This window comes from Vulpes vulpes, chromosome X, assembly GCF_048418805.1.
Source record: "Vulpes vulpes isolate BD-2025 chromosome X, VulVul3, whole genome shotgun sequence".
Classification (NCBI taxonomy): Eukaryota; Metazoa; Chordata; class Mammalia; order Carnivora; family Canidae; genus Vulpes; species Vulpes vulpes.
In genome coordinates this window covers 52437111-52464231 of record NC_132796.1, presented here as the reverse complement: position 1 = coordinate 52464231, position 27121 = coordinate 52437111, and the positions used below count along the sequence as shown (strand labels likewise).

The following is a 27121-nucleotide window of genomic DNA, read 5'->3' as shown; positions in this document are numbered from 1 at the left end:
TTTCTCAAGTGAATATCTTTTGAAAATTAGTAAATTTATTTTTTGTTGTGGTAATGAATATATACAACATAAAATTTGCTATTTTAATTATTTTAAGTGTACAATTCAGGGGGATTAATTACATTCCCAATGTTGTTCAACCATCATTGCAAACTATTTCAAAACCTTTTTGAAAACTTTTTCATTACCTCAAATAGAAACTGTAACTTTTGGGATCCCTGGGTGGCGCAGTGGTTTGGCGCCTGCCTTTGGCCCAGGGCGCGATCCTGGAGATCCGGGATCGAATCCCACATCAGGCTCCCGGCGCATGGAGCCTGCTTCTCCCTCTGCCTGTGTCTCTGCCTCTCTCTCTTTCTCTCTGTATGACTATCATAAATAAATAAAATAAAATAAAATTAAAAAAAAAAAACGAAACTGTAACTTTTGAACACTAATTCCCCATTCTTCCTTCCCCCTTCTCCAGTCCCTGGTAATCTCTAATCTACTTTATATCTCTATGAATTTGCCTATCTTATATATTTCATGTAAGTGGAATCATACAGTATCTGTTCTTTTGTGTCTGGTATATTTTACTTAGGAGAATATTTTTCAAAGATTTTCCATGTTGTGGCATGTATGAGAACTTCATTCTTTTTTTTTTTTTTTACCAATAATTTATTTTACTGTGATAAAATATATATAACATAAAGTTTACTACCATTTTAACCATTAAAAAATTTTTTTAGAGATTTTATTTACTTATTCATGAGAGAAACAGAGAGAGAGAGAGCGAGAGACAAAGACAGAGACAGAGACAGAGACACAGGCAGAGGGAGAAGCAGGCTCCCTGTAGGGAGCCCGACGTGGGACTTGATCCCGGGTCTCCAGGATCACGCCCTGGGCGGAAGGCAGCGCTAAACCGCTGAGCCACTCGGGCTGCCCCATTTTAACCATTTTTAAAAAAATATTTTATTTATTTATTCATGAGAGACCCACAGAGAGAGGCAGAGACATAGGCAGAGGGAGAAGCAGGCTCCCTGCAGGGAGACCTACGTGGGACTCAATCCCAGGACCCCGGGATCACAACCTAAGCTGAAGGCAGATGCTCAACTGCTGAGCCACCCAGGCATCCCGATTTTAACCATTTTTAAGTGTACAATTCAGTGGTATTAAGTATACTCACAGCGTTGAATAACCATTACCACTGTATTTCTAGAATGTTTTCATCATCCTAAACAAATTCTGTACCCATTAAACAATAACTCCCCACTCCTTTCACCCCTGGTAACTGGTATTCTACTTTCTATCTCTATGACTTGGCATTTTCTAGGTTCCTCATATGAGTAAAGTCATACAATATTTGTCCTTTTTTTATATTTGTCCTTTTGTGTTTGGCTTATTAACATAGTGTTTTCAAGGTTCATCCATGTTGTAGCATGTATCGGTATTTCATTTTTTATGGGTTAATAATGTTCCATTTTATGGATTTAACACATTTGTTTATCCATTTAGCAGATGATGAACACTTGGGTTTTTTCCATCATTTTTGTTATTGTGAATAATGCTACTATAAACACTGGTATATAAGTGTCTACGTGAGTCCCTGCTTTCACTTCTTTTGTGTATATACCTAGGAGTGGAGTTACTGGGTCTTATAAATGGGTGTCTTATAGTATGCCATTTAAACAACAGGGGCAGCCCCAGTGGCTTAACGGTTTAGCGCTGCCTTCAGCCCAGGATGTGATCCTGGGGACCCGGAATTGAGTCCCATGTCGGGCTCCCTGCATGGAGCCTGCTTCTTCCTCTGCCTGTGTCTCTGCCTCTCTCTCTCTCTGTGTGTCTCTCATGGATAAATAATTAAAATCTTAAAACAAATAAATTGTTTAACAGTTTCTAAAATTATATATTCTTTGAGTTACTTTCCTGTGGTTGTTCTAGGGCTTACAATATACCTCTTAATTTACTAGACATTACTTCAGATTTATATTAACTTTCTACTGAAAGAAGTTTTAATTCTATATAACTATTCCCTTTTCTCTTTTTTTGCTAATATAATTATATGTCTTATGTCTACATATGTTTAAAAATTCAACAATACATGGTTGTTATTATTGCTTTATATAATATATACTTTAGAGAAGGCTAGTGAAAAAAGGAGAGCATAAATATTTTTATAGAATCTGTTTATATATTAACCTTCTTACCAGTTTTGGTTATCTTCATTTATTCTAATAGATTTAAGTTACCATTTAGTGTTATTTCCTTAATCTAATTATAACTTTATTCCCACTTGCTTTTTGTGTTGTCATAGTAAAATTATCTTACATATGTAATGCCTCAACAATAAAATTTCATAGATATTTATATAGTTGCTTTTTAAATAAGGAAGGAAATGAGAAGAAATATGTAATCATATTGTCTTTTATAATTATCTAAATAATTACTAACACTTTTTTTCATATGACTTCACATTAATGTCTGGTGTCATTTGCTTTCAACCTGAAGAATGTTCTTTCATGTTTCTTGTAAGGCAGATCAGCAAGAAATTCTCTCAGTTTTTGTTTATCTAGGAATGTATTTAGTTCTTCTTTTGAAAAATTGTTTCTCTAGATACAGGATTTTTAGTTGACAGTTTTTTCTCTTTAAGCACTTTAAATACGTCATCCCTGCTTTCTGGCACCCACTATTTGTGATGAAGAATTAGCTGTTAATCTGGTTTCCTTTGAAACAATTAATCATTTTTCTCTAACTGCTTTCAAGATTTTCTCTTTATCTTTGACTTTCAGTAATTGGACCGTGATGTGTCTGGGTATGGATTTGTGTGTGTATGTATGTGTGAGCCTACTTGGATCCCATGAAGCTTCTTGGATGTGTAGATTATTGTTTTCCTTCAAATTTGGGAAGTTTTCAACCATCATTTTTTAAAATATATTTTCGAATTTTCTGTTTCTTTCTCTTGTTTCTCCACTTCTGGTACTCTCATGCATATGTTGTTGTGTTGAATGATGTCTGACAATCTTTGAAATTCTGTTCTTTTTTCCCACTCTTTTCTTCCTGTTTGTTCCTCAGATTTGTATAATCACCATCAATCTATCTTCAAGTTTATATATTCTTTTTTTTTTTTGCCTGCTCAAGTCTACTGTTGAGCTTCTAGTGAATTTTTCTTTTCAGTTATTTTACTTTTCAACTTCAGAATTTCCATTTGGTTCTTTTTAAAAATAATTTCTGTGATTAATTATTACACTCGTATTCTCTGTGTCATTGCATCATCATACCTTCCTGTAATTTTTTTTGAAGATTTTATTTATTCACGAGAGACTCAGAGAGAGAGGCAGAGACACAGGCAGACTAGAAGCAGGCTCCATGCAGGAAGTCCTATGCAGGACTTGATCTCGGGACCCCAGGATCACGCCCTGAGCTGAAGGCAGACGCCCAACCACTGAGCCACCTAGGCGTCCCCTTCCTTTAATTTTTTAAATATATAGTTTCCTATAGTTCTATAAACATTTATGATTAATACTTTGAAGTATTTTTCTACCCACTGCAACATCTGGGACCTCTCAGAGGCAGCCTTCCTTTTATCCTCTGTATAAATCACACTTTACTGTTTTATTGCATGTGTTGTAATATTTTGTTGAAAACTAGACATTTTGGGTAATATCTTACAGCAAGTATGGATATCAGTTTCATGCCTTTCTGGAACTTACTGTTCTTTTAATTGTTTGGTCATTTGGACTAACTCTGAGGTAAATTTTTCTCACAGGGTATGACCTCTAATGTTCCTGCTCAGGATTTTTCCCCTTGTTTTTGTCTTTTTATGGCTTTCTAGGCTTCACCTCTGGATCCACATAAGCCACTTATTGGTCAAGGGTTGTGTTTAAGGTCACTTAGCCAGTTAGATATTCACTCTTTGCAATTGGATATGTATTTGTCTTAGAGATTGTTTTCACAGTTTAGTGAATTAACTATTTTACCCTGCATTCAGCCAGGCCCTGATCATGCCTGAGAGGGCAGCCTTGAGCATGTGTACAATCTCTCAGACCCTCCAAATATGAGTACAGTTTGATTTTTGTAAAAGATTTTATTTATTAGAGAGAGAGAGCAAGCACAAGCAAAGGGAGTGGCAGAGGGAGAGGGAGAGGAAGAAGAGGGCTCCCCAGTGAGCAGGGAGCTGGATGTGGGGCTCGATCCCAGCACCTTGGGATCATGACCTGAGCCAAAGGCAGACGCTTAACTGACTGAGCCACCTAGGTACCCCATACTATTTGATTTTTTAATAAAAACATGTTTTTTAGAGTAGTTTTAGGTTTACAACACAATTGAGAGGAAAGTACAGAGATTTTCCACATACCTCTGATCCCACGTATTCAAAGCCTCTCCACTAATCAACATTACTCACCAGAATGATACATTTTTTACTAAGGATGAACTTACATCGACACATCATAATCCCCTAACTCTGTAGTTTCCCTCCAGGTTCACTCTTGCTGTTGTATATTCTCTACGTTTAGACAAATGTAAAATGACATATATCTACCATTATAGCATTTTAGTGTCATACAGAGTAGTTCTACTGCCCTAAAAATCCTCTGTGTTCTGCCTATTCATCCCTCCCTTTTCCCTAAACTCTATAAACCACTGATCTTTTTGGTCTCCATTGTTTTGCCTTTTCTGGAATGTTATATAGTTGGAATAATTTATTTTTGGTGCTGAATAATATTCCATTGTCTGGAGGTACCACAACTTATTTGTCCATTTCCCTAATGAAGGACGTCTTGGTTGCTTCCAATTTTTGTCAATTATGAATAAAACTGCCATAAACATATAAACATCTACATGCAGCATTTTGTCTGGATGTAAGTTTTCCATCCCTTTTGGTAACTACCAAGGAATGTGATTGCTGGATCATAGGGCAAGAGTATATTTAGTTTTGTAAAGAACTACCAAATTGCAAAGTGGCTGTACAATTTTATATTCCCACCAGCTATGTGTGAGACCTCTATTACTCCATATTCTCACCAGTATTTTAGACTCAGTGTTTTAGACTTTGGCCATTCTGATAGGTATGTACTGGTATTTAATTTTTGTTTTAATATGCATTTTCCTCATGACATATGATGTGGAATATTTTTTCATAGGCTTATTTGCCATCTGTACATCTTTTTTTGTGAGGTATTTGTTAAGAACTTTGGATCATGTTTTAATTGGGTTATTTGTTTTTTTACTGTTGAGTTGTAAGAGGCTTTTCTGGGTATATTTTGGATATCAGTTTTTTATCAGATGTGTCTTTTGCAAATATTTTCTCTGTGGCTTGTCTTCTAATTCTCTTGATACTGTCTTTCACAAAGCAGAAGTTTTAATTTTTTTATTTATTTAAAGATTTTATTTTTAAGTAATCTCTGCACCCAGCCTGAGGCTCAAACTTACAACTCTGAGATTGAGAGTTGCATGCTCTACCAACTAAGCCATCTAGGCAACCCAGAAGTTTTAAAATTTAATGAGATCTAGTATATCACTTTTCTCCCATGTATTGTTTCCTTGGTATTGTATCTAAAAAGGCATCAGAGGGGCCATGTGGCTGGATCACTCAGTAGAGCATGTGACTCTTGATTTTAGGGTTGTGAGTTCAAGCTCCACATTGGCCATGGAGCCTACTTAAGAAAATAAAAAAGAAATTAAATAAATTTAAAAAGCATCACAATACCTAAGTTCATCTAGGTTTTATCCTATGTTTTCTTCTAAAATTTTTATGATTTTGCACTTTGTATCTAGTTCTATGATTCATTTTGAGTTAAGTTTTGTGAAAGATATAAGGTCTGTGTCTATATTCTTGTATGTCCAATTGTTCAAGTATCACTTGTTGAAGAGACTGTCTTTGATCCATTCTGTTGCCTTTGCTTCTTTGTCAAAGATGAGTTGAATGTATTTATGAGGGACCTCTATTCTGTTCTACTAATCCATTTGTATTTTCTTTAGCCAATTTCTTTTTTAAAAAGATTTTATTTATTTATTCATGAGACACACAGAGAGAGAGAGAGAGAGAGAGAGGCAGAGACACAGGCAGAGGGAGAAGCAGGCTCCATGCAGGGAACCCGATGTGGGACTCGATCCTGGTACTCCAGGATCACGCCCTGGGCCGAAGGCAGGCGCTAAACCGCTGAGCCACCCAGGTGTCCCTTTAGCCAATTTCTTGATTACTGTAATAATGTACTAACTTGATTGCTGTAGCTTTTTAAATTTTTTAAAATTTATTTATGATAGTCACACACACACACACACACACACACAGAGAGAGCGGCAGAGACACAGGCAGAGGGAGAAGCAGGCTCCATGCACCGGGAGCCTGATGTGGGATTCGATCCCGGGTCTCCAGGATCGCGCCCTGGGCCAAAGGCAGGCGCCAAACCGCTGCACCACCCAGGGATCCCTGTAGCTTTTTTAAAAAATATTTTATTTATCTACTTGAGAGGGAGAGAGAGAGATAAAGCACACAAACAGGGAGGAAAAGGGAGAGGGAAAGGCAGATTGCCTGCTGAGCAGGGGATCTATCCCAGGACCATGGGATCATAGCCTGAGCCAAAGGCAGACATTTAACTCCCTGTACTACCCAGGTGCCCCGGTTGCTGTAGCTTTATTGTAAGTCTCGAAGTTGTGTAGTGGCAGTCCTGTCCTGCAATATTCTGTTACCTATTATCATCTCATTCTATTCCATAGAAATTTTAGAATGTTGAACCAGTTTTGCATACCTGAGATAAATCTCACTTTGTTATGTTTAGTTTTTTAAAATTACTGTTTGGGTTTGACTTGCTAATATTTTATTGAGGATTTTTACATCCATGTTCATGATATATATTGGTTCATAGTTTTCTTATAATATCTGACTGGTTTGGGGTATTATTAGGGTAATGCTGGCCTCACAGAATGAGTTAGTTAGGAAGTATTCCTTCTGCTTCTATTGTAAAGAGATTGTAGAGAGTTGACAATCATTTCTTCCTTAAATATTTAGTAGAATTTATCAGTGAACACATCTGGGCTTGATGCTTTTTGTTTTGGAATGTTGTTAATTTTTGATTCAATTTCTTTGATAGCTATGGGCCTATTTAAACTATTTCTTATTGTATGAGTTTTGGCTGCTTGTGCCTTTCAAGTAATTGGTCCATTTAATTTAGGTTATCAAATTTGTAGGCAGAGTTATTTATAGTATTTCTTTATTACTCTTTAAATTTTCATGGTATCTGTAGTGATATCCCTTCTTTCATTTCTGATATTAATAATTTGTGTCCTCTTTTTTTCTTAGCCTGGCTAGAGGCTTATCAATTTTACTGATCATTTCAAATACTTGTGTTTGGTTTCATTGATTTTTTTCTCTATTTTTAAAAAAGATTTTATTTATTCATCTTGTGAATAAATAAGACAGGGAGAGAGAGAGAGAGAGCATGAGGGGTGGGAGGGGGCAGAGAAAAGGGGCAGAGGGAGAAGCAGACTTCCTGCTGAGCAGGGAGCCTAATGTGGGACTCCATTCCAGGACCGTGAGATCATGACCCAAGCCAAAGGCAGATGCCCAACCGACTGGGCCACCCAGGTGCCCCCATTTCTCTCTCTCTCTCTCTCTCTCTCTCTCTCTCTCTCTTTCTCTCTCTCTTTTTTTAAAGATTTGTTTGAGAGAGAGAGAGCATGAGAATAGAGGGATGGGCTGTACCCACATGTCTCGTTCCAGTGCTTGCTCCGTCTATTCAAATTGTTTTTTCTTTTTGCTTTTTGGTATTGTTGTGCCCAAGATAGCGAATCCGAGAAACCACCACCAAGGAGCCGACACCGATGCAAACATACGAGGGTTTATTTACAAGCTCAAGCTTGGGTCCAAGTGTACCCGACACAACGGAGCAGGGACTTGGACCCCGAAGTGGGTTACAGCTGGGTTTTTTATAGGCTGGTCTAGGGGATTTCCAGAAGGGATGGAAGAATTCTAAGATGGGACTTTTCTACCATGGGTGAGGGCTCTGTTGTCTTTCTGATACGGGATTCTCTGCCAAGGGCAATTCTGAGCTCTGTTGTCTTTCTGATATGGGATTACCTGCCGAGGACATTGAGGACATTTCTGCAGTTTTTCCCCTTAAAGTTCAGCTCTTATTCACAGGGACCTAAGATGGCTGTACTTGTGCTAATGCTAAACTTTAGGTGGGATGGCCTTAATTTTTCTCGGCCTCCACATTATGCCTTATAATTTTTTCTTGATAGCCTCACATGTACTGGGTAAAAGGAACTGCTGTAAATAGGCCTTTAGTAATGTGGTGGTTAGGTTTTGGGAGTGGGTAAGAGTTCTTTAGTCCTGTGTTTAGTTCTTAGTCCTTTGGTAAGTATATGCCTTTGGACTGTGAACTTCACAAGTATTTCTCAGTTTTTTACTCCACCCCTAGGTGGTATAGTGTGGCTAGAGTAGTCTAGGGTTGAGTATTTCTCTTCCCCAGGTAAATTGGGTTCTGATAATACCTCCAGGAGATAGACTCTAGTTAACTAGTTTCCCCTGAGGGCAGGCCTTCTTAAGAACAGATTGGTTCCTTATCATCAACTCCTGACAAAGCCCAAGAGGATTTTCTCTGATATTTACCGTGGGAATCTTGAGCTTCTGGAGGTAAATCTGACAATATGGTGGGTATGCCCCTAAGACTATATTTTCCTAGTTTTAAACTTTCAGACTTGTTCACAATGAGCCTCCAGCAACCTGTTAGTTATTGTTCACAATTTCCTGCCCACTGGTTCTCTTGGCAGTTTCCACTGGTGAGTCCCTCCTGTGGTAAGCCACAATTCCTTGTCCATCTCTGGGGGGGGGGGGGCAGTAATTTGCCTTTTGTCCTCCCTTCTCTTATGGATGGATCCAATGACAGTTGTTGATTTTTTAGTCTTTTTCAGGTTTTTATTTGTTAGAACAAAGTAATGACTTCGAAGATCCTTACATGTGTAACTGAAAACTGGAAGTGTGATTTGATTTTTAAGCTTGGCTTCCTTACTGTTATTTTGGATCAGAGTAGCTACATTTTCAGTGTTTGGTAAGAGGTTCTGCTTAAGCCCCTTGAGCCACTCAGGCTCCGGGTTCTTTGCTGATGTATCTGTGTGTGCCTTCAGGAATGCTTTCTAGTCTGCTCCACATGTCCTTCTGGTCCCTCCTGGGTGGGTGCAGCCTAGTGCATTTCGTAAGTAGCCTTCTGTATCTCCAGGGGCGAGTGTGACTCCTGAATTATTCTTCTTGGTTGCCTCTGTCCCTGGTTCTCTGTGTTAAAATTCTTGCTAATATGCTGTTTCACTTGTTGCTACTATTACCACGAGCTACCAACTCCCTCTTAATTACTTACCACCAAGATCTCCCTTGTTTTTGACAGTGCCCTTAGGCAGGAACTTCTTGCTCCATTCCAAATAAGTCAGTCTTCTCAGGCAGATATGCTGAGCTCTTTTTTCTTTATTGCCTATTTCTCCTCCCTGGGGAGAACCTTTGTGTCACACTACTGGAGTTGGTGGCAAGAGCATGGCTTGCTTCTCCTGGTGTAAGAGTGGATGTTGGGGATATAGCCTCTGACCTTCTAAGCATATCCTCCTGGCATGGAGCCTCTGCTTAAGGAGCCAGTCTGGGTGAAAATTATTAGGGTCCCAGTATTCTTGACCTGTCATACCTGAGGTAGAGCCTTTACCATAAGAGTGAGAACTGAGTGGGGAAAGGAATACCCAGTCCTCTAATTTTGCCTGCCCAGAATAGCACTTACACAACACAGGCCTGGGGAGGATAAGAGAGGCTGGCATGCCTGTCCTTCCTAGGTGAAACCATAGCCTAAGAGTCTAGGAGCTGGATGGAAAGGGGATTACTACCTTCTTGATAGCACCCATCTGGAGTAGTTTTCATCACAGGGAGCTGATGTGGATAGGAGCAGATTGTGACTCAAATGCCACAGACTCTCACTGTTCTCACTGAGATTTAGTTGTTTTTTTTTTCCTTAAATAAATGTTTTTCCATTTGCCATATGCCCTTAGGAAAATTTCCAAAGACTTTAACTGGTTGGTTGTTTTAATGATTTTTCCAGGCAAATGGTTATATAACTGGGGAGAGGGTCCAAGAGCTCCTTATACCAGCATTGCAGAAATTTCATCCTCACTGGTTGTTTTAAAAGCTGGAAGTAGGTTTAATATACCAAAGGAGACCTCTGTGAGACAGAACTTAGAATCACTAAGCCAGTATTATATCCTTGTTAGTGATCTGAAAACTCAGTTTGGTAATTCTGTCTTTTAGTGTTTTTTTTTTAATTTTTTTTTTTATTTATTTATGATAGTCACAGAAAGAGAGAGAGAGAGGCAGAGACACAGGCAGAGGGAGAAGCAGGCTCCATGCACCGGGAGCCTGATGTGGGATTCGATCCCGGGTCTCCAGGATCGCGCCCTGGGCCAAAGGCAGGCGCCAAACCGCTGTGCCACCCAGGGATCCCTCTTTTAGTGTTTTTAAAAAGGAATATTTCAAAGTAATATCTTCAATTTAGTTCATTTCACCAAAATTTTTTTTGACATCTTTCCTTGGAATACCAATTTTATGGTGAATAATTTTTGTTTTGCTTTTTAGGTTTTAGGTTTTGAAACCCTGAGGCTCATGTTAATATATTATTTGTGGTTATCAGAATGTCCAATGGATAATATGGTTTGCTGATTAAAGCATAGACTGAAAATAAAATTTCTCTACTCCCCAACCCCTCACTCCCATTTTCAGTACCAAACTAGGAAATATTAGAAATCACTTAACTGCTAAATTGGTTCATTCAGCTGCAAAATGGAACTAATAGTGCCACACAAGGGTGTTGTGAAGCTTAATAAATATTGCTAAAGCATTTGTTTCTGTGAAAACTCCTGTATTTATTTTAAAAATATATTCATATTTCTTAGACTTTAAAATGTGCTCATTAAGAGCTCATATATACATGTAAGCTATTTTTAATGCAGTAAAATATTATATAGATAGTATACATTAAAGCACTATATACTATATATATCCAAATTGAAAAGAATAATAATATAGTGTTGATTTATTGGCTGTACATCCTAAAGAAATTATGGTTTTCTACAGTTAGAATTGCTTTATATAATTGATATTTATGTATTAATTGGCTAATAATCTATTGTAGTGCAAAATAGAAAATTTGGAATAAAGTATAATTATGCCATGTTTTCTTAGTGATATATAATCTAAAAAATGAAATTTGAAATGAATATATATATATATATTTTTTAATGATAGCCAAAGCTATGATATTGGGAAGATGGATAAGAATTCTGTTGGGCCAGAAATGCTGGTAAGGATCATGTTAAATATTGTAGAAGTAGGTGGAAGAAATATATTTTATGTTATTGTTATTAAACTGTAATGGTCAGTCCCCACTTTGTGAGTAAATTATCCTTTGGGCACATCATTAATATCTCAGTACGTTAGTTTCTGTAAAATTGATATACTAATAGAATCTACCATAGAGGTAGATTCTTATATCCAAGAGTTAATATATGTAAATGCTGGGAACAATTTTAGCTTTTAAAATTGCATGTTAAAATTTTTAGGGTTTTCCTTAACTACCCATATAGAATATGCTTAGTATGGAAGTTAATTTTAATATTTAATTGAGTAAAATATGATTAGGTAAATGAATGTGATGTAAAAGTAATTTAATATATGCCATAGCAAAATGGAATTTTGTTTGAATATCTATCTTTACTTCTTACCTTTACGGTATCTCAATCAAAATATCAATGAATACCTATATATATCTAGCAATATGATAGATGGGAAATAACAGAGAAGTATAAAACATGACTTCTACCCTTAAAAAGCTTATGTTTGAAGCATAAAACTAATACAAGTATTGAATGAATATTATTCAGCCTTGATATAGAAGGAAATTCTGGCACATGCTACAACATAGATGAACCTTGAGGATATTATTCTAAGTGAAATAAGCCATTCACAAAAAAGATAAATATTGTATGGTTCCATTTAAATAAAGTATTGCGAGTAGTCAAATTAATAGAAACGTAAAATAAAGTTGTAGTTGCAGCAGTTTAGAGGGAGGAGAATATTGGGGGAGCTATTGTTTAATGGGCATAGAGTTTCAATTTTGGAAGATTGAGAGTTCTGAAGATAGATGATGGTAAAGGCTGCACAACAGTGCAAATATACTTAATACTACTGAACCGTACACTTAAAAATGGTTAAGAAAGTCAATTTTATGTGTATTTTAACACAATTGAAAATAATAAAAACATTGTTATAGTGTCACATCATGGCATATTATATGAGAATGAGAATAAATGAGCTACAGTAATTGCAACAATATGTATGTTCTCACATATAATGTTGCGTAAACAAAACAATTTATAAAGTAGTAGTACATACTGTATGACTCCATAAATGTAAATGCCAAAAGCAAGTAGAGCTAATGTACATGGTGTTGGAAGACAGGTAATTTGTTACCCTTTTTTGGAATAGTGTCTGAAGAGAGTCTTGAGGTGAGCCTGTTGCTGTTTAATGTTCTGTTTTTTTTATTTATCTGTTGTTAACATACATGTGTTCACTTTGTGAAAATTCAGAGCTGTGCTCTTGAGATTTTTGAACTTTTTTGTATATATTGTATACTTCAATTAAAGTTTCAGGGCAGCCTGGGTGGCTCAGCGGTTTGGCGCCACCTTCAGCCCAGGGCGTGATCCCGGAGACCCGGAATCGAGTACCACATGCGGCTCCCTCCATGGAGCCTGCTTCTCCCTCTGTCTGTGTCTCTGACTCTCTCTCTCTCTCTCTCTCTCTCTAATAAATAAATAAATAAATAAATAAATAAATAAATAAATTCTTTTAAAAAAGTAAAGTTTCAAAAATAGATTCTAAAAACTAATACAGGGATCCCTGGGTGGCGCAGTGGTTTGGCGCCTGCCTTTGGCCCAGGGCGCGATCCTGGAGACCCGGGATCGAATCCCACGTCAGGCTGTCGGTGCATGGAGCCTGCTTCTCCCTCTACCTGTGTCTCTGCCTCTCTCTCTCTCTCTCTCTCTCTCTCTCTGTGACTATCATAAATAAATAAAAAATTTAAAAAAAATTAAAAAAAAATGTGGTGGGTATATGGATACTCACTACATTTTTTTAAAAAAAATAAAAATAAAAACTAATACAACCGAGACAATTTAGGAAAAGTAAGTGTTAAACTGTGTGGTACAGTAAAGGGAAATGTCAGGGTTGGCTAGAGTAGCTGAAGAAGCATTCTGGTAGGAAGGCCTTGAAAAGTACAGTGAAAATGCAGGGAGAAGGGGATACCAGGCAAGGGATCTAGATGAGATGATGTCTGGAGGAGGAAAAAAGGATGGAAGACTACAGAGTTAATGTGATTGAAATGTAATATTTATGTTGTGAATTATGGAGAGGTAAGATTATGAAGTAGTTTATGTAGTTTTTCTTTCACACTAGCAGTACTTTATCAAGGTATAATTTATATATACTAAATTGCACAGATCTTAAGTGTATAGCCTGATGAATTTTAATATATCTAGATAGTCTTACGACTACCATGTATATCAAGATACAGAAATTTCCATGACCCTCAAAAGTTCCCTTGGCCCTTTCCGATTGACAGCCATTCATACTCTCAAGATGAAACAACTATTCTGACTTCTCTGGCTATAGGTTATTTTTGGTTTTTCTTGAGCTTTGTATAAATGGAATAATATAGTATCTCCTGTTTTGTGTATGGCTTCTTTTACTTAACATAATGGTTTGAGATTCTTTCATAATAATAATAATAATAATAATAATAATAATAATGATATTAAGTATCTTGTATACATCTTACTTGACCTTAGTTTTTTAATTAAAAAAACTCAGAAATAGGACACCCTAACTATAATTTCTCTAGGTTTACAGAGCTTTAGTAAGTTAAGATTATCTTTCCCTGGTCCTACTGTCCCCTCATTATATTTAGAGGCAGATTCTTCATGGAAATAGAGCTCTTTCTTTCAAAATCTAAATCTGTAGTTAAATATATAAATGCTGACTAGAGTTACTCCCCTTATTAATGTAAACGTGGCAGGAGAAATGGGCTTAAATTCAGCAATACGTATTGATTTTAAAACTTAGCTGAGTTGTGAGAAACCTTTATAGGAAAGCATATCTATTCCTTTTTTTATAAAAGATTTTATTTATTTATTCATGAGAGACACAGAATGAGAGAGAGAGAGAGAGACAGAGAGAGAGAGAGAGAGAGAGACAGAGAGACAGAGTGTACACAGGCAGAGGGAGAAGTAGGCTCCATGCAGAGAGCCCAACGTGGGACTCGATACCGAGTCTCCAGGATCAGGCCCTGGGCTGAAGGCTGCACTAAACCGCTGAGCCACCAGGCTGCCCTGTTCTACTAAAATGATGTTATATGTGCTCTTGGTCCAATTGGTTAATCTCAACTACGCTGTAAAGTTTTTGAGAGAGGGATTATGTCTTTCTATTTATCTTTTTTGCTGGAGGTCTCAAGCAATGCTACCTATACTGTGGGCAGTAAGATTATTAAATATTGCTGTGCTATTGTTTCCTCTATTTTTAGAGTGGGAATTATAAAGTACTTCAATACTAAAACACTGTTAGGAAAATAATTATATTAACATAATTGTATTAAATTTAAATAAGCTATTATAAAATTCTTAGTATTTGGCATGGGCAGTTTAATGATGAGACGTATTCCAAGACTCCATGGTTACCTAAGGAAATGCTATTTCATAATAGTGACTTAAGTTTGAGAAGATGCCCATCACTGTGTAAGTGCTAATCAGCTGCTGCATTGCAATTTAACCCTCAACTGAGTGCTTTTTTCTTTTTTAATTATAGGCTAAAGTTCTGCGGTTACTAGCTACTGCTTATGTGGATTGGGATGACCAAGAATATTATGATAAGGCTCTCAGTGCTATAAACCTAGCAAACAAGGTATAAGAGCATTCTACTTTTGCATATAAGCTAATGCACTTTTTGGAGCTTCAATTCACATTTTAAAATGTAGTTTAGACATTTGCTTTGGTATTCCTACTTTTTTACTTAATTATTTGCTCTTTATTTTTATTGTAATCGCATTACAATGGAAAATTAGAAGTAAAAAAGAAAATGGTGGTATTAGTTATACTTAATAAAAACCAAAGTATGATTAAATTGCTTTGATTTAGTGGCAATTCACAGATGATACCAGATAAAACAAAAATGCTTTTCTCACATTCAGAGACCTATGTATTTCTTTTATTTTTCATGTGGTTACCAGAGGGGAGTTGGGTAGGGAGAGGGTGAAATAGGTAAAGGAATTTGAGAGATACAGACTTCCAGTAACAAAATAAATAAGTCATGGAGATGAAAAGTATAGCATAGAAAATATAATCAATAAAATTGTAAAAATGTCATTTGGTGATAGATGATGACTACACTTATTGTGGTGACTATTACGTAATGTATAGAATTGTGGAATCACTATGTTGTAACACCTGAAACTAATATAATACTATGTTAATTATACTTCAATAAAACAAATATCCATTTTTTAGCATCAGATTGTTTCAATCTGTTCTGCACAGAAAGGAAAAAATAAAATATATTTTCTTAACAACAGACTTTTTGAAAAAAAATTTCTTTTGCATGAAATGGAAAGGGTTCTCTCTGCTGTGAATTTTTAGGATAAAGAAGGAAATGGTGATAAAATAGGCAGGTAATGGGATTTTGTTTAAAAAACAGTCAAGAGCTCCTGGGTGGCTCAGTCAGTTAAGTGCCTGACTGTCAATCTCAGCTCAGATCTTGGTGCTCAGGGTCCTGAGTTCAAGCCCTTCATTGCTGTGGAGCCTACTTAAAAAAAATCAGCCAATAAATAAAAAATGTTAGTGGTTCACTTTCAGCTCACGTTCTTACATACATACATACATACATACATATATACCTCTACCCTTTTGGACAAAGAATATTGATAGGGTGATGACCATTTAAAAAGAGAGTTAGGGGTGTCTGGCTGGCTCAGTGGGTGGAACATGTGGCTATTGGTCTTGGGGTTGTGAGTTCAAGCCCCCCACATTGGGTATAGAGATTGCTTGAAAATAAATCTTTACTTTTCATTTATTTATTTATTTAAAGATTTTATTTATTTATTCATGAGAGACACAATGAAGGGCAGAGACATAGGCAGAGAGAGAAGCAGGCTCCTCGCAAGGAGCCTGATGTGGAACTTCATCCTGGACCCCAGGATCATGCCCTGAGCAGAAGGCAGACGCTTAACCACTGAGCCACCCAGGTGTCCCAAAAATAACAAATCTTTACATAAAAAAATAAAAAGAGAGTCATTTAGGATCAATGTATTTTATTTAATAAGGCAAATAATTATACTTTTTTCCAGTTTCAATTTAAATTCCAGTCAGCATACAGTGCAATATTAGTTTCAGGTATACAATGTAGTGATTGAACACTTCAGTACAATACCTGGTGCTTATTACAAGTACACTCCTTCATCCATCACCTATTTAACCCATCCCCTTCCCCACCTCCCCTCTGGTTTGTTCTCAATAGTTAAGAGTCTGTTTCTTGGTATGCTATTCATTATTTCTTTTCCTCTTTTGCTCATTTCTTTTGTTTCTTAAATTCCTATATGAGTGAAATCATATGGTATTTATCTTTCTGTGATTTTTTTTTGCTTAGCATAATACTCTCTAGCTCTAGCCACATCATGATAAATGTCGAATTTTCATTCTTTTTTATGATTGAGTAATATTTGTATGTGTGTGTGTGTGTGTGTGTGTGTGTGTATGTGTATACACATACCACATCTTCTTTATCCATTCATCAATTGATGGATACTTGGTCTATTTCAGTATCTGGGGTATGGTGAGTAATACGCTAAATATAAGGGTGCATATATCCCCCATGGGTAAATACTTAGTAGTACAATTGCTGGATCCCAGGGTGGTTCTATTTTTAACTTTTTGAACCTCCTGCTTCTTTCCAGAGCAGCTGCACCAGTTTGCATTCCCACCAATAGTAAAAAAGGGTTCCCATTTCTCCACATCTTTGCCAGCCAACACTTGTTGTTTCTTGTGTTGTTGATGTTAGCCACTATGACAGGTGTGAGGTGATAATCTCACTGTAGTTTTGATTTGTATTTCCCTGATGAAGGGTGATGTTGAACATTTTTTCATGTGTCTGTTGCCAATCTGTATGTCTTATTTGGAGAAATGACTGTTCATGTCTTCTGCCCACTTTTTAATTGGATTATTCATTTTTGGGGTGTTGAGTTTTTAAAGATATGTCATGTATCAGATATGTCATTTGCAAATATTTTCTCCCATTCTGTAAGTTGCCATTTAGTTTTGTTGATTGTTTCCTTCTCTGTACAGAAGCTTTTTATTTTGATGAAATCCCAATAGTTTATATTTTTGCTTTTGGTTCCCTTGCCTCAGGAGACAGAACTAGAGAGAAAGCTGCTATGGCTGATGTCAGAGAAGTTACTATCTATGTTCTCCTCTAGGATTTTTATGGTTTTCTGTCTCACATTTACATCTTTCATCCATATTGAATTTATTTTTTGTATGGCATAAAAAAGTGGTCCAGTTCCATTCTGGCATGTTGCTCTCCAGTTTCCCCAACACCATTTGTTGAAGAGGCTGTCTTTTTTCCGATTGGATATTCTTTCATGATTTATAAAAGAATAGTTCACCATATGGTTGTGGGTCCATTTCTGGGTTCTCTCTTCTGTTCCATTGATCTGAGTGTCTGTTTTTGTGCTAGTACCATACTGTCCTGATCACTACAGCTTTGTAATATAACTTGTCCAGAATTGTGATGCTTCCAAGCTTTGATCTTCTTTCTCCAGGTTGTTTTGGCTATTTGGGGTCTTTGGTGGTTCCATACAGCTTTAGGATTATTTGTTATAGCTCTGTGAAAAATGCTGTTGGTATTTTATAGGGATAGTATTAAATGTGTAGATCTATTTGGGTAGTATAGATATTTAAACAATATTTGTCCTTCCAATTCATGAGCATGAAATGCCTTTCCATTTCTTTGTGTCATCTGCAATTTCTTTCATCAGTGTTTTATTTATTTATTTATTATTATTTTTTTTTTTATTTATGATAGTCACAGAGAGAGAGAGAGAGAGAGGCAGAGACACAGGCAGAGGGAGAAGCAGGCTCCATGCACCGGGAGCCTGACGTGGGATTCGATTCCGGGTCTCCAGGATCGCGCCCTGGGCCAAAGGCAGGCGCCAAACCGCTGCGCCACCCAGGGATCCCTCATCAGTGTTTTATAGCTTTCACAGTATAGGTCTTTTACCTCTTTGGTTAGGTTGTTTCTTAGGTAGTTTTTGGTGCAATTGTAAGTGGGATTGTTTTCTTATTTCTCTTTCTGCTGCTTCATTAGTGGTGTATAGAAATGCAACAGATTTCTGTATGTTGATTTTTGTATTCTGTGACTTTATAGAAATAGTTTATCAATTCTAGCAGCTTTTTGGTGGAATGTTTCAGGTTTTCTATATAGAGTATCAGGTCTTCTTTAAATGGTGAAAGTGTGATTTCTTCCTTGCCAATTTGATGCCTTTCTTTTTGTTTTGATGCCTGATTGCTGTGGCTAGCTCTTCCAGGACTCTGTTATATAACAGTGGTGAGAGGGCAGCCCAGGTGGCAGAGCAGTTTAGCTCTGCCTTCGGCCCAGTGTGTGATCCTGGAGACCTGGGATCAAGTCTCAGAACTTGATCTCTCAGGAGTCAGGCTCCCTGCATGGAGCCTGCTTCTCCCTCTGCCTGTGTCTCTGCCTCTCTCTCTCTCTCTCTCTCTCTTTGTCTCTCATGAATAAATAAATAAAATCTTTAAAAACAAAACAAAACAAAAACAGCGGTGAGAGAGGACAACCTGTCTTGTCCCTGACCATGGAGGAAAAGCTCTGTTTTTCTCCATTGAGAATGATATTAGTTATGGATTTTTCACATATGGCCTTTATTATGTTGAGGTATGTTCCCTCTAAACCTACTTTGTTGAAGGTTTTTATCATGAATGAATGTTGTTCTTTGTCAAATGCTTTTTCTGCATCTGTTGAAAAGATCATAAAGTTCTTATCCTTTATTTAGTGGTGTATCACATGGATTGATTTGTGAATATTGAACCACCCTTCTGGCCCAGGAATAAATCCCACTTGATCATGGTGAACGACTTTTTAAATGTATTGTTGGATTCAGTATGCTAGTATTTTTTAAAAGATTTTTATTTACTTATTTATGAAAGGCACACAGAGAAAGGCAGAGACATAGGCAGAGGGAAAAGCAGGCTCCCTGTGGGGATCAGGACCCAGGAATCATGACCTGAGCCGAAAGCAGGTGCTCAACCATTGAGCCACCCAGGATCTCTGTAAGCTAGTATTTTATTGAGAGTTTTCCCATCCATGTTCATCAGACATTTTGGCCTATAGTCCTCCTTTTTAGTGGAGTCCTTATCTGATTTTAGAATGAGGTTAATGCTGGTCTCATAGAATGAATTTGGGAGTTTTCCTTCCTTTTTTATTTTTTGGAATAGTCTGAGAAGAATAAATATTAACTCTTCTTTAAATGTCTGGTAAAATTACCTGTGAAGCCATCTGGCCCTGGACTGTTGTTTGTTGGATGTTTTTTGATTACTGATTCAGTTGCTTTGCTTGGTTATCAGTTTGTTCAAGTTTTCTGTTTCTTCCTATTTCAGTTGTGGTAGTTTATGTTTCTAGGAATTAATCCTTTTCTTCCAGCTTGTCCAATTTGTTGGCATATAGTTTTTCATAATATTCTCTTATAATTATTTCTGTTTCTGTAGTGTTGGTTTATTTCTCCTGTCTCATTTGTGATTTCATTTATTTGGATCCTTTCTCTTTTCTTTTTTGATAAGTCTGGCTAGATGTTATCAATTGTATTAATTTTTTCAAAGAACCAGATCCTGGTTTCATTGATCTATTCTGTTGATTTTTTTAGTTTCTGTATCATTTATTTTTGCTCTAATCTTATTTCTGTCCTTTTGTTGGCTTTAGGCTTTGTTCTTTCTGTGGCTCCTTTAGGTGTAAGGTTAGGTTGTTTTTTAAGAATTTTCTTGATTCTTGAGATAGGTCTGTATTGCTAGGTACTTCCTTATTAGAACTGCTCTTGCTGCATCCTAAAGCTTTTGTACTGTTATGTTTTCAATTTCATTTGTTTGTTCTTTGATTTCCTGGTTGACTCATTCATTGTTTAGTAGCATGTTGTTTAACCTCATTTTTTTGTGGTCTTTCCAAATTTTTTGTTGTTGTTGACTTGTAGTTTTAATAGTGTTGTTGTCAGAAAAGGTGCATAGTATGATTTCAGTCTGATTTGTATTTGATGAGGCTTGTTTTGTGACCTAATATGTGATCTATTCTGAGAATATTCCATGTGTACTTGAAAAGAATGTGTATTTTGCTATTTTAGAATGGAATGATCTGAATATATTTGTTAAGCCCATCAGGTCCAGTGTGTCATTCAGAGTTCTTGTCCATTGATGTGAGTGGGGTGTTAAAGTCCCCTACTATTATTGTATTATTATCAGTGAGTTCCTTTGTATTTGTTACTAACTGTTTTATGTATTTGGGTGCTCTCATGTTGGGTGCATAAATATTTACAATTGTTATTTTTTTTTTTTTTTACAATTGTTATTTTCTTGCTGGATTATCCCCTTATTATTATATAGTGCCTTTCTTTGTTGTTACAGTCTTTGTTTTAAAAGTCCAGTTTTTCTGATATACTATTTAATTTTTTAAAATCTAACCATTTGTGTGATGGATGTTTCTCCATCCCCTTAATTTCAATCTGCAGGTGTCTTTAGGTCTAAAATGAGTCTCTTGTAAGCAACATTTAGATGGGACTTGTTTTCTTATCCATTCTGATACCCTATACCTTTATATTGGAGCATTTAGTCCATTTACATTTAAAGTAATTATTGATAGGTATGTATATAGTGCCATTTTATTCATCGTTTTTTCATTGTTTCTGGAGTTTATCTCTGCCCCTTTCTAGTCTTGTCACTTTTGGTCTTTCTTTCCCACTCAAAGGGTCCCCTTTAATATTACTTGCAGGGCTGGGTTAGTGGTCCTGAACTCCTTTAGTTTTTGTTTGGGAAACTCTTTATCTTTCCTTCTATTCTGAATGATAGCCTTGATAGATAGAATATTCTTAGCTACAGATTCTTCCCATTCAGTATGTTGAGTATATCATATCACTCCCTTCTGGCTTTCCATGTTGCTGTTGAGAAATCTCCAGCTAGCCTTATATGTTTTTTTTCTTGTAAGTTAAGGACTTCTTTTGTCTTGCCATTTAAACATTTTTTTCCCTATCACTGTATTTTTCCGATTTAATTACAATATGTCTTGGTGTTGCCCTGCTTTTTTTGATTTTGATGGGAGTCCTCTGTGCCTCCTGGATTTGGCTCTCTTTCCTTTCCCAGATGAAGGAAGTTTTCAGCTATTTTTCTTGAAATAAATTTTCTGTTCCCCTTTTCTTCTTCTTCTAGAACTCTTATAATATGAATGTTATGATTCATGGAACCACTGAGTTCCCTAGGTCTATTGTCATGTTGCATAATTCTTTCTTTTGTTCAGCTTTATTATTTTCCATTATTTTGTCTTCTAAGTCACTAATTTGTTCCTGTTTCTTCCAGCTTGCTGTTCATTGCATGAAGCCTGTTTTCAGTTTTGTTTATTGCATTCTTCATATCTGATTCTTTATGATTTTTAAATTTCATTTATTTATTTATTTTAAAAATTTAAATCTTAGTTACCATACAGTACAATATTGGAGTCTGGAGTAGAATTCAGTGATTCATTATTTACATATAACTCCCAGTGCTCATCACAAGTGTCCTCTTTAATATCCATTACCCATCTAGTCCATCCCCACTTATCTCCCACTATCAACCCTCAGTTTATTCTCTATTGTTAAGAATCTCTTCTGGTCTGTTTCCCTCTCTCCTTTTTAACCCCCTTTCCATATGTTCATCTGTTTTCTTTCTTAAATTCCACATATGAGTGAAATCATATAGTATTTGTCTTTCTATGACTTACTTCACTTAGCATAATATACTCTAGCTCCATCCATGTCATTGCAAATGGCAAGCATTCATTCTTCTTGATGGGTGAGTAATATTCCAGTGTGTGTGTGTGTGTGTGTGTGTGTGTGTGTGTGTGATAATGCTGCTATAAACATAGGGGTGCATGTACCCTTTTGAATCTGTATTTTTTGCATCCTTTGGCTAAATACCTAGTAATGCAATTGCTGGATTGTAGGGTAGCTCTATTTTTAACTTTTTGGGGAACCTCCATATGTTTTCCAGAGTGATTGCACCAGTTTGCATTCCCACCAACATTGCAAGAGGGTTCCTCTTTCTCTGCATGACTGATTATTTTTTAACTCTTTTATCACTGTGGTAAGGGTCTCACTGATGTCCTTTATTGTTTTCTCAAGTCCAATGAGTGTCCTTATGATTATTGCTGTAAATTCTTTATCAGCCATATTACTTCTGTCTGTTCTACTTAGATCTCTGACTGTGGCCTTATCTTGTTTCATTTTGGATAAATTCCTCTGTCCTTGCATTTTGTCCAAATCTCTGCCTTCTCTGTGTTAGAGAAGCCAGTTATGTCTCTTGTTCCTTCTTCAGTATGGCTTCTTCTCTCCCTTTAGTTCTGGAGTTTGTTCTGTCAGTTTTTAGGTTGACTTATGTATTTAGAATGACTTTTTAGTTATCTAGTTGTGTTCATATTAAGTGTTGAGCCTAGGGACCTCTTACTCCCCCGCTATCCTCCTCTCCTCTATATGGATACATTTTATTTATTTTTTATTTTTTAAAAATATTTTATTTATTTGTTTGACAGAGAGAGAGCACAAACAGGGGGAATAGCAGGCAGAGGGAGAAGGAGAAGCAGTTGAGTCCCTGATGTGGGACTCGATCCCAGACCCTGGTATCATGACCTGACCAAAGATCCATTAAACCAAAGGCTTAATTTACTGAGCCACCGAGGCATCCCTTTACTGATACATTAAAAGTTTTGTTCAGAAGACTAGAAGCATAAAAATAAATAGTTTTATTAACCAGAATATTAAATTTCCCAAACAGACCGTTTATTTTAATTATATTTTCCTGAAATTTATATCATGTGGATGGGATTATTTCATGCTGGAAACCTTTTTTTGGGAAAACTTTTTAAACATTAATTTTTAATTAAAAATATTAATAGAAATAAACAGTTTCAAAAATGCATGTTTTTTGTATTTGCTAAGATGCAATTTCCACCCCCTCTCCCTCAGAAAAAGGCCAGGAGAACTGAGAAGATTGCATACCAGCTATATGCCTTCTTGCCAGCACATATTATTCACTGGATGCAAAAGTTGCAGTTTTTATAGCAATTATTACTCTTATTCCTGAATTACCACATTTAATAGCCTAATTATTAATCCTGGACATAGCTAAATTGAGTGCATTAGGATTTCAGTGGCAATATATACTTGAAAATATTTTATTTAGTAATAATTTCAAACTTACAGAAAAGTTGCAAGAGTAAGAATAGTTCAAAGAACACCTATATATATGGGGTGTCTGGGTGGCATAATCGGCTAAGCTTCTGACTCTTGGTTTCAGCTCACGTTGTGATCTCAGGATCGAGGCCTGTGTTGGGCTCTGCTTAACATGGAATCTGCTTGAGATTCTCTCTCTGTCCTTCTGCCCCTCACTCTGCTCATGCTCACTCACTTGCTCACTCTCTCTGAAATAAGTAAATAAAATCTTTTAAAAATAACACCTATAAATACCCAGATTAATCTGTTATTCATATTTGTGTATTCTCTTTCCATATTATTGAGGGACTATAATCCATAATATGTTCATATTATTGAGGGATTTAATATATATTATATGCCCACAATAATGAGCTTGACAGCATTTTTTCTTTTCAATATAGGATTATTCTAGAATCAGATATTCTATTTCTTTGTCATGTCTCCTTAGTCTCCTGTACTCTGGAACATTTCCATAACTTTTTTTTTTGACTTCGTGTCATTGACGTGTTGGCAGAATACGGTAGCTTTCCATCTTGTTTTAACTGAAAATTCTTCTATTTGAGATTTATCTCATGATTAGATTTGGTTTATATTTTTGTGACTGGAATACGATACAAATGATGATATTGTGTCACTTCTCAGGATATTTCATCTGGAAGCCCATGAGGTCCATCTATTCCTCATTGGTGATGTCAGTATTGATCACCTGGTCAAAGGTGTTGTCCAATTTCTTCATTGCATATTTAATATTTTCCCATGAAACATAATTAATGGGGAGACTTAAAAATTATGTATATACCCTGTTTCTCATTAAAATATCCCTTCAGAGTTAGTGCTCTTGCTTAAGCCAGTTTTATGATTGTTGCCAAATGATCATTTTTTAAAAATTTATTTTTAAGTAATCTTTACACCCGGTGTGGGGCTCGAACTCACAACCCCTAGCATCAAGAGTCACATGCTCTACTGATTGAGCCAGCTAGGAACCCTGGCAAATGATCATTTTTTTGAACTTTAGCACTTCCTCCACATTTACCAGTTGGCAATCAACATTCTAATGTAAGCAAGAATTTTCCCTTCTCCCATTATTTAATATTTATTTATTTACTTACTTACTTACTTATTGGTTTGTTTCATTTATTATCAGTATGGATTTGTGTATTCCTATTTTTGACTGATTTATAATTATTCTTTTTAATTATCAGTTTTATTGAGATATAATTGACATACAATAAACTGCACATATTTAAGGAATAAAATTTGATGAGTTTTAACATGTGTATTTGTACCTGTGAAACAATCACAGTCAGGATTGTGCATATATATACATCACTCTTCAAAGTTTGTTCATGTCCTTTTGTCAGCCATCTCTCCCACTTTTCTTAAGTAACAGCCTGATCTGCTTTCTGCATCATAGATTAGTTTGCATTTTCTAGAGATTTATACAAATGGAATCATAGAGAATATATTGTTTTATATGGCTTCTTTCAGCATAATTCTGAGATTTATTCATGTTGTGTGTATGCATATTTCCTTATTGTTGAGTAATATCTCATTTTAGGGATATATACCATAGTTTCTTTTTAATCTACTTTGTGTTTATTATTATAGTTACTTCTGCTTCCATTGACTAATGTTGGCATGGTATATCTTGTGTCCTTTACACCACTTGTCTTTATGTTTAAAGAGTATGTCTTGTAAGCTGCATATAGTTTGATCTTGCTTTTTTTGTCAAATCTGACAATCTCTGCCTTTTAACTGCAGTGTTTAGAATGTTTACATATGATGTGACTATTGATATGGTTAAGTTTGAGTTTATTATCTTATTTATATTCTAATTGTCCCATTTATTCTTTATTCCCAATTTCTTCTCTTTCTACCTTCTTTTGGATTATTAGAATACTTATTCAAAATAGTTAATAAATGCAGTGTAATTTTTCCCATGAAACTCCTGGAGCAACCTCCTGGAGAATTTATACTGGAATATTATGAAAAGAGTCTAAGGATTGTCTAGAAGAATAAACAGTAAGACTAGCCAAGGAAATTTTGAAGAGTAATTAGAGAGGCCTTGTCACATCACATGTTATTTGAGTAATTTTTAAGATTTATTTTTATTTCTTTTATTGGCTTATTAGTTATAACTCTTTGTTTTGTTATTTTAGTGGTTTCTTTAGTGTTTATACTATATAGCTTATCTTGGTCTACCTTCATATGTCATCATAGTATACTTCCGTATCTCCCAGCCTGATCTTTATGCTGCTGTTTTTGTGTATTTTACTTTTACATATGATATAAAATTCATAATACAGCTTACTACTTTTGCTTGTATTGTGAATTTTCCTTTAAAAGAGATACAAATAATAAAGTTTTAGATATTTACACATGTAGTTACCATTTCAAATGATTTTTATTCCATTGTATATATCAAAGTTTCCATCTTATGTTATTTTTCTTCTGTTTGAAGAACATTATGTTAGGATTCTCCAGAGAAACCAATAGGAGATATCTATACTTATGTCTATCTGCATCTATACCTCTTTCTTTCTATCTATCTATCTATCTATCTATCTATCTATCTATCTATCTAGAAAGAGAGGGTTGAGGGGAGATGATAAGTAATTGGCTTACATCCTTATGGAGGCTGGTGAATCTTAAGATCTTCAAGCTGAGTTGATAAGCTAGAGACTTAGGAAAGCTGATAATGTAGTTACAGTCTGAATCTAGAGGCCCAAGAGTCAGGAGAACCAATTATGTTTTCGAGGTTGAAGGCTGGCAAGCTTGAAACTCAAGAAGATCCAGTGTTTTAGTTCTAGTCCAAAGGCAGACAAAAGCTAGAGTCCCAGTTCAAACTCCGTTAAGTCAAGAAGAGTTCTTTCTTACTCAGGGCAAGGTCAACCTTTTCGTTCTGTTCAAGCTTTCAGCTGATTAGATAGGTCCTACTCACATTGTGGAGAGCAATCTTCTTTACTCAGTCTACTGATTTAAATGTTAATATCATCCAGAAACAGAAAGACCCAGAATAATGTTTGACATACTATCTAGGTACTCTGTGACCCAGTCAAGTTGACACATAAAATTAACCATTACAGTACAGATACCTTTTAATGTTTCTTGTAGAGTGGCTGTACTGATGAGGACTCATTTCAAGATTTATATGTTTAGAAATGTCTTCAACGTGGATGGAACTGGAGGGTATTATGCTGAGTGAAATAAGTCAGTCGGAGAAGGACAAATAGTGTATGTTCTCATTCATTTGGGGAATATGAATAATAGTGAAAGGGAATATAAAGGAAGGGAGAAGAAATGTTGGGAAATATCAGGAAGGGAGACAGAACATAAAGACTCCTAACTCGGGGAAACGAACTAGGGGTGGTGGAGGGGGAGGAGGGCGGGTGTTGGAGGGGAATGGGTGACGGGCACTGAGGTGGACACTTGACGGGATGAGCACTGGGTGTTTTTCTGTATGTTGGTAAATTGAACACCAATAAAAATTAATTAAAAAAAAAAAAAAGAAATGTCTTCATATTCTTTCTTTTAAAAAGCTTTATTTTGAAATAGTTATA

The 27121-nt window shown here is 36.0% G+C and overlaps 1 protein-coding gene across 1 annotated transcript in view; it reads left to right on the top strand.

Moving 5' to 3' along the window:
* Window positions 1-27121, top strand: part of TEX11 (testis expressed 11) — a 319132-nt gene that overhangs the window by 76291 nt on the left and 215720 nt on the right. Inside the window, exons 9-10 of the mRNA XM_072744060.1 lie at window positions 11249-11303; window positions 14858-14953. Coding sequence (XP_072600161.1) covers window positions 11249-11303; window positions 14858-14953 — 151 coding nt within the window. The remainder of the gene's footprint in view (window positions 1-11248; window positions 11304-14857; window positions 14954-27121) is intronic.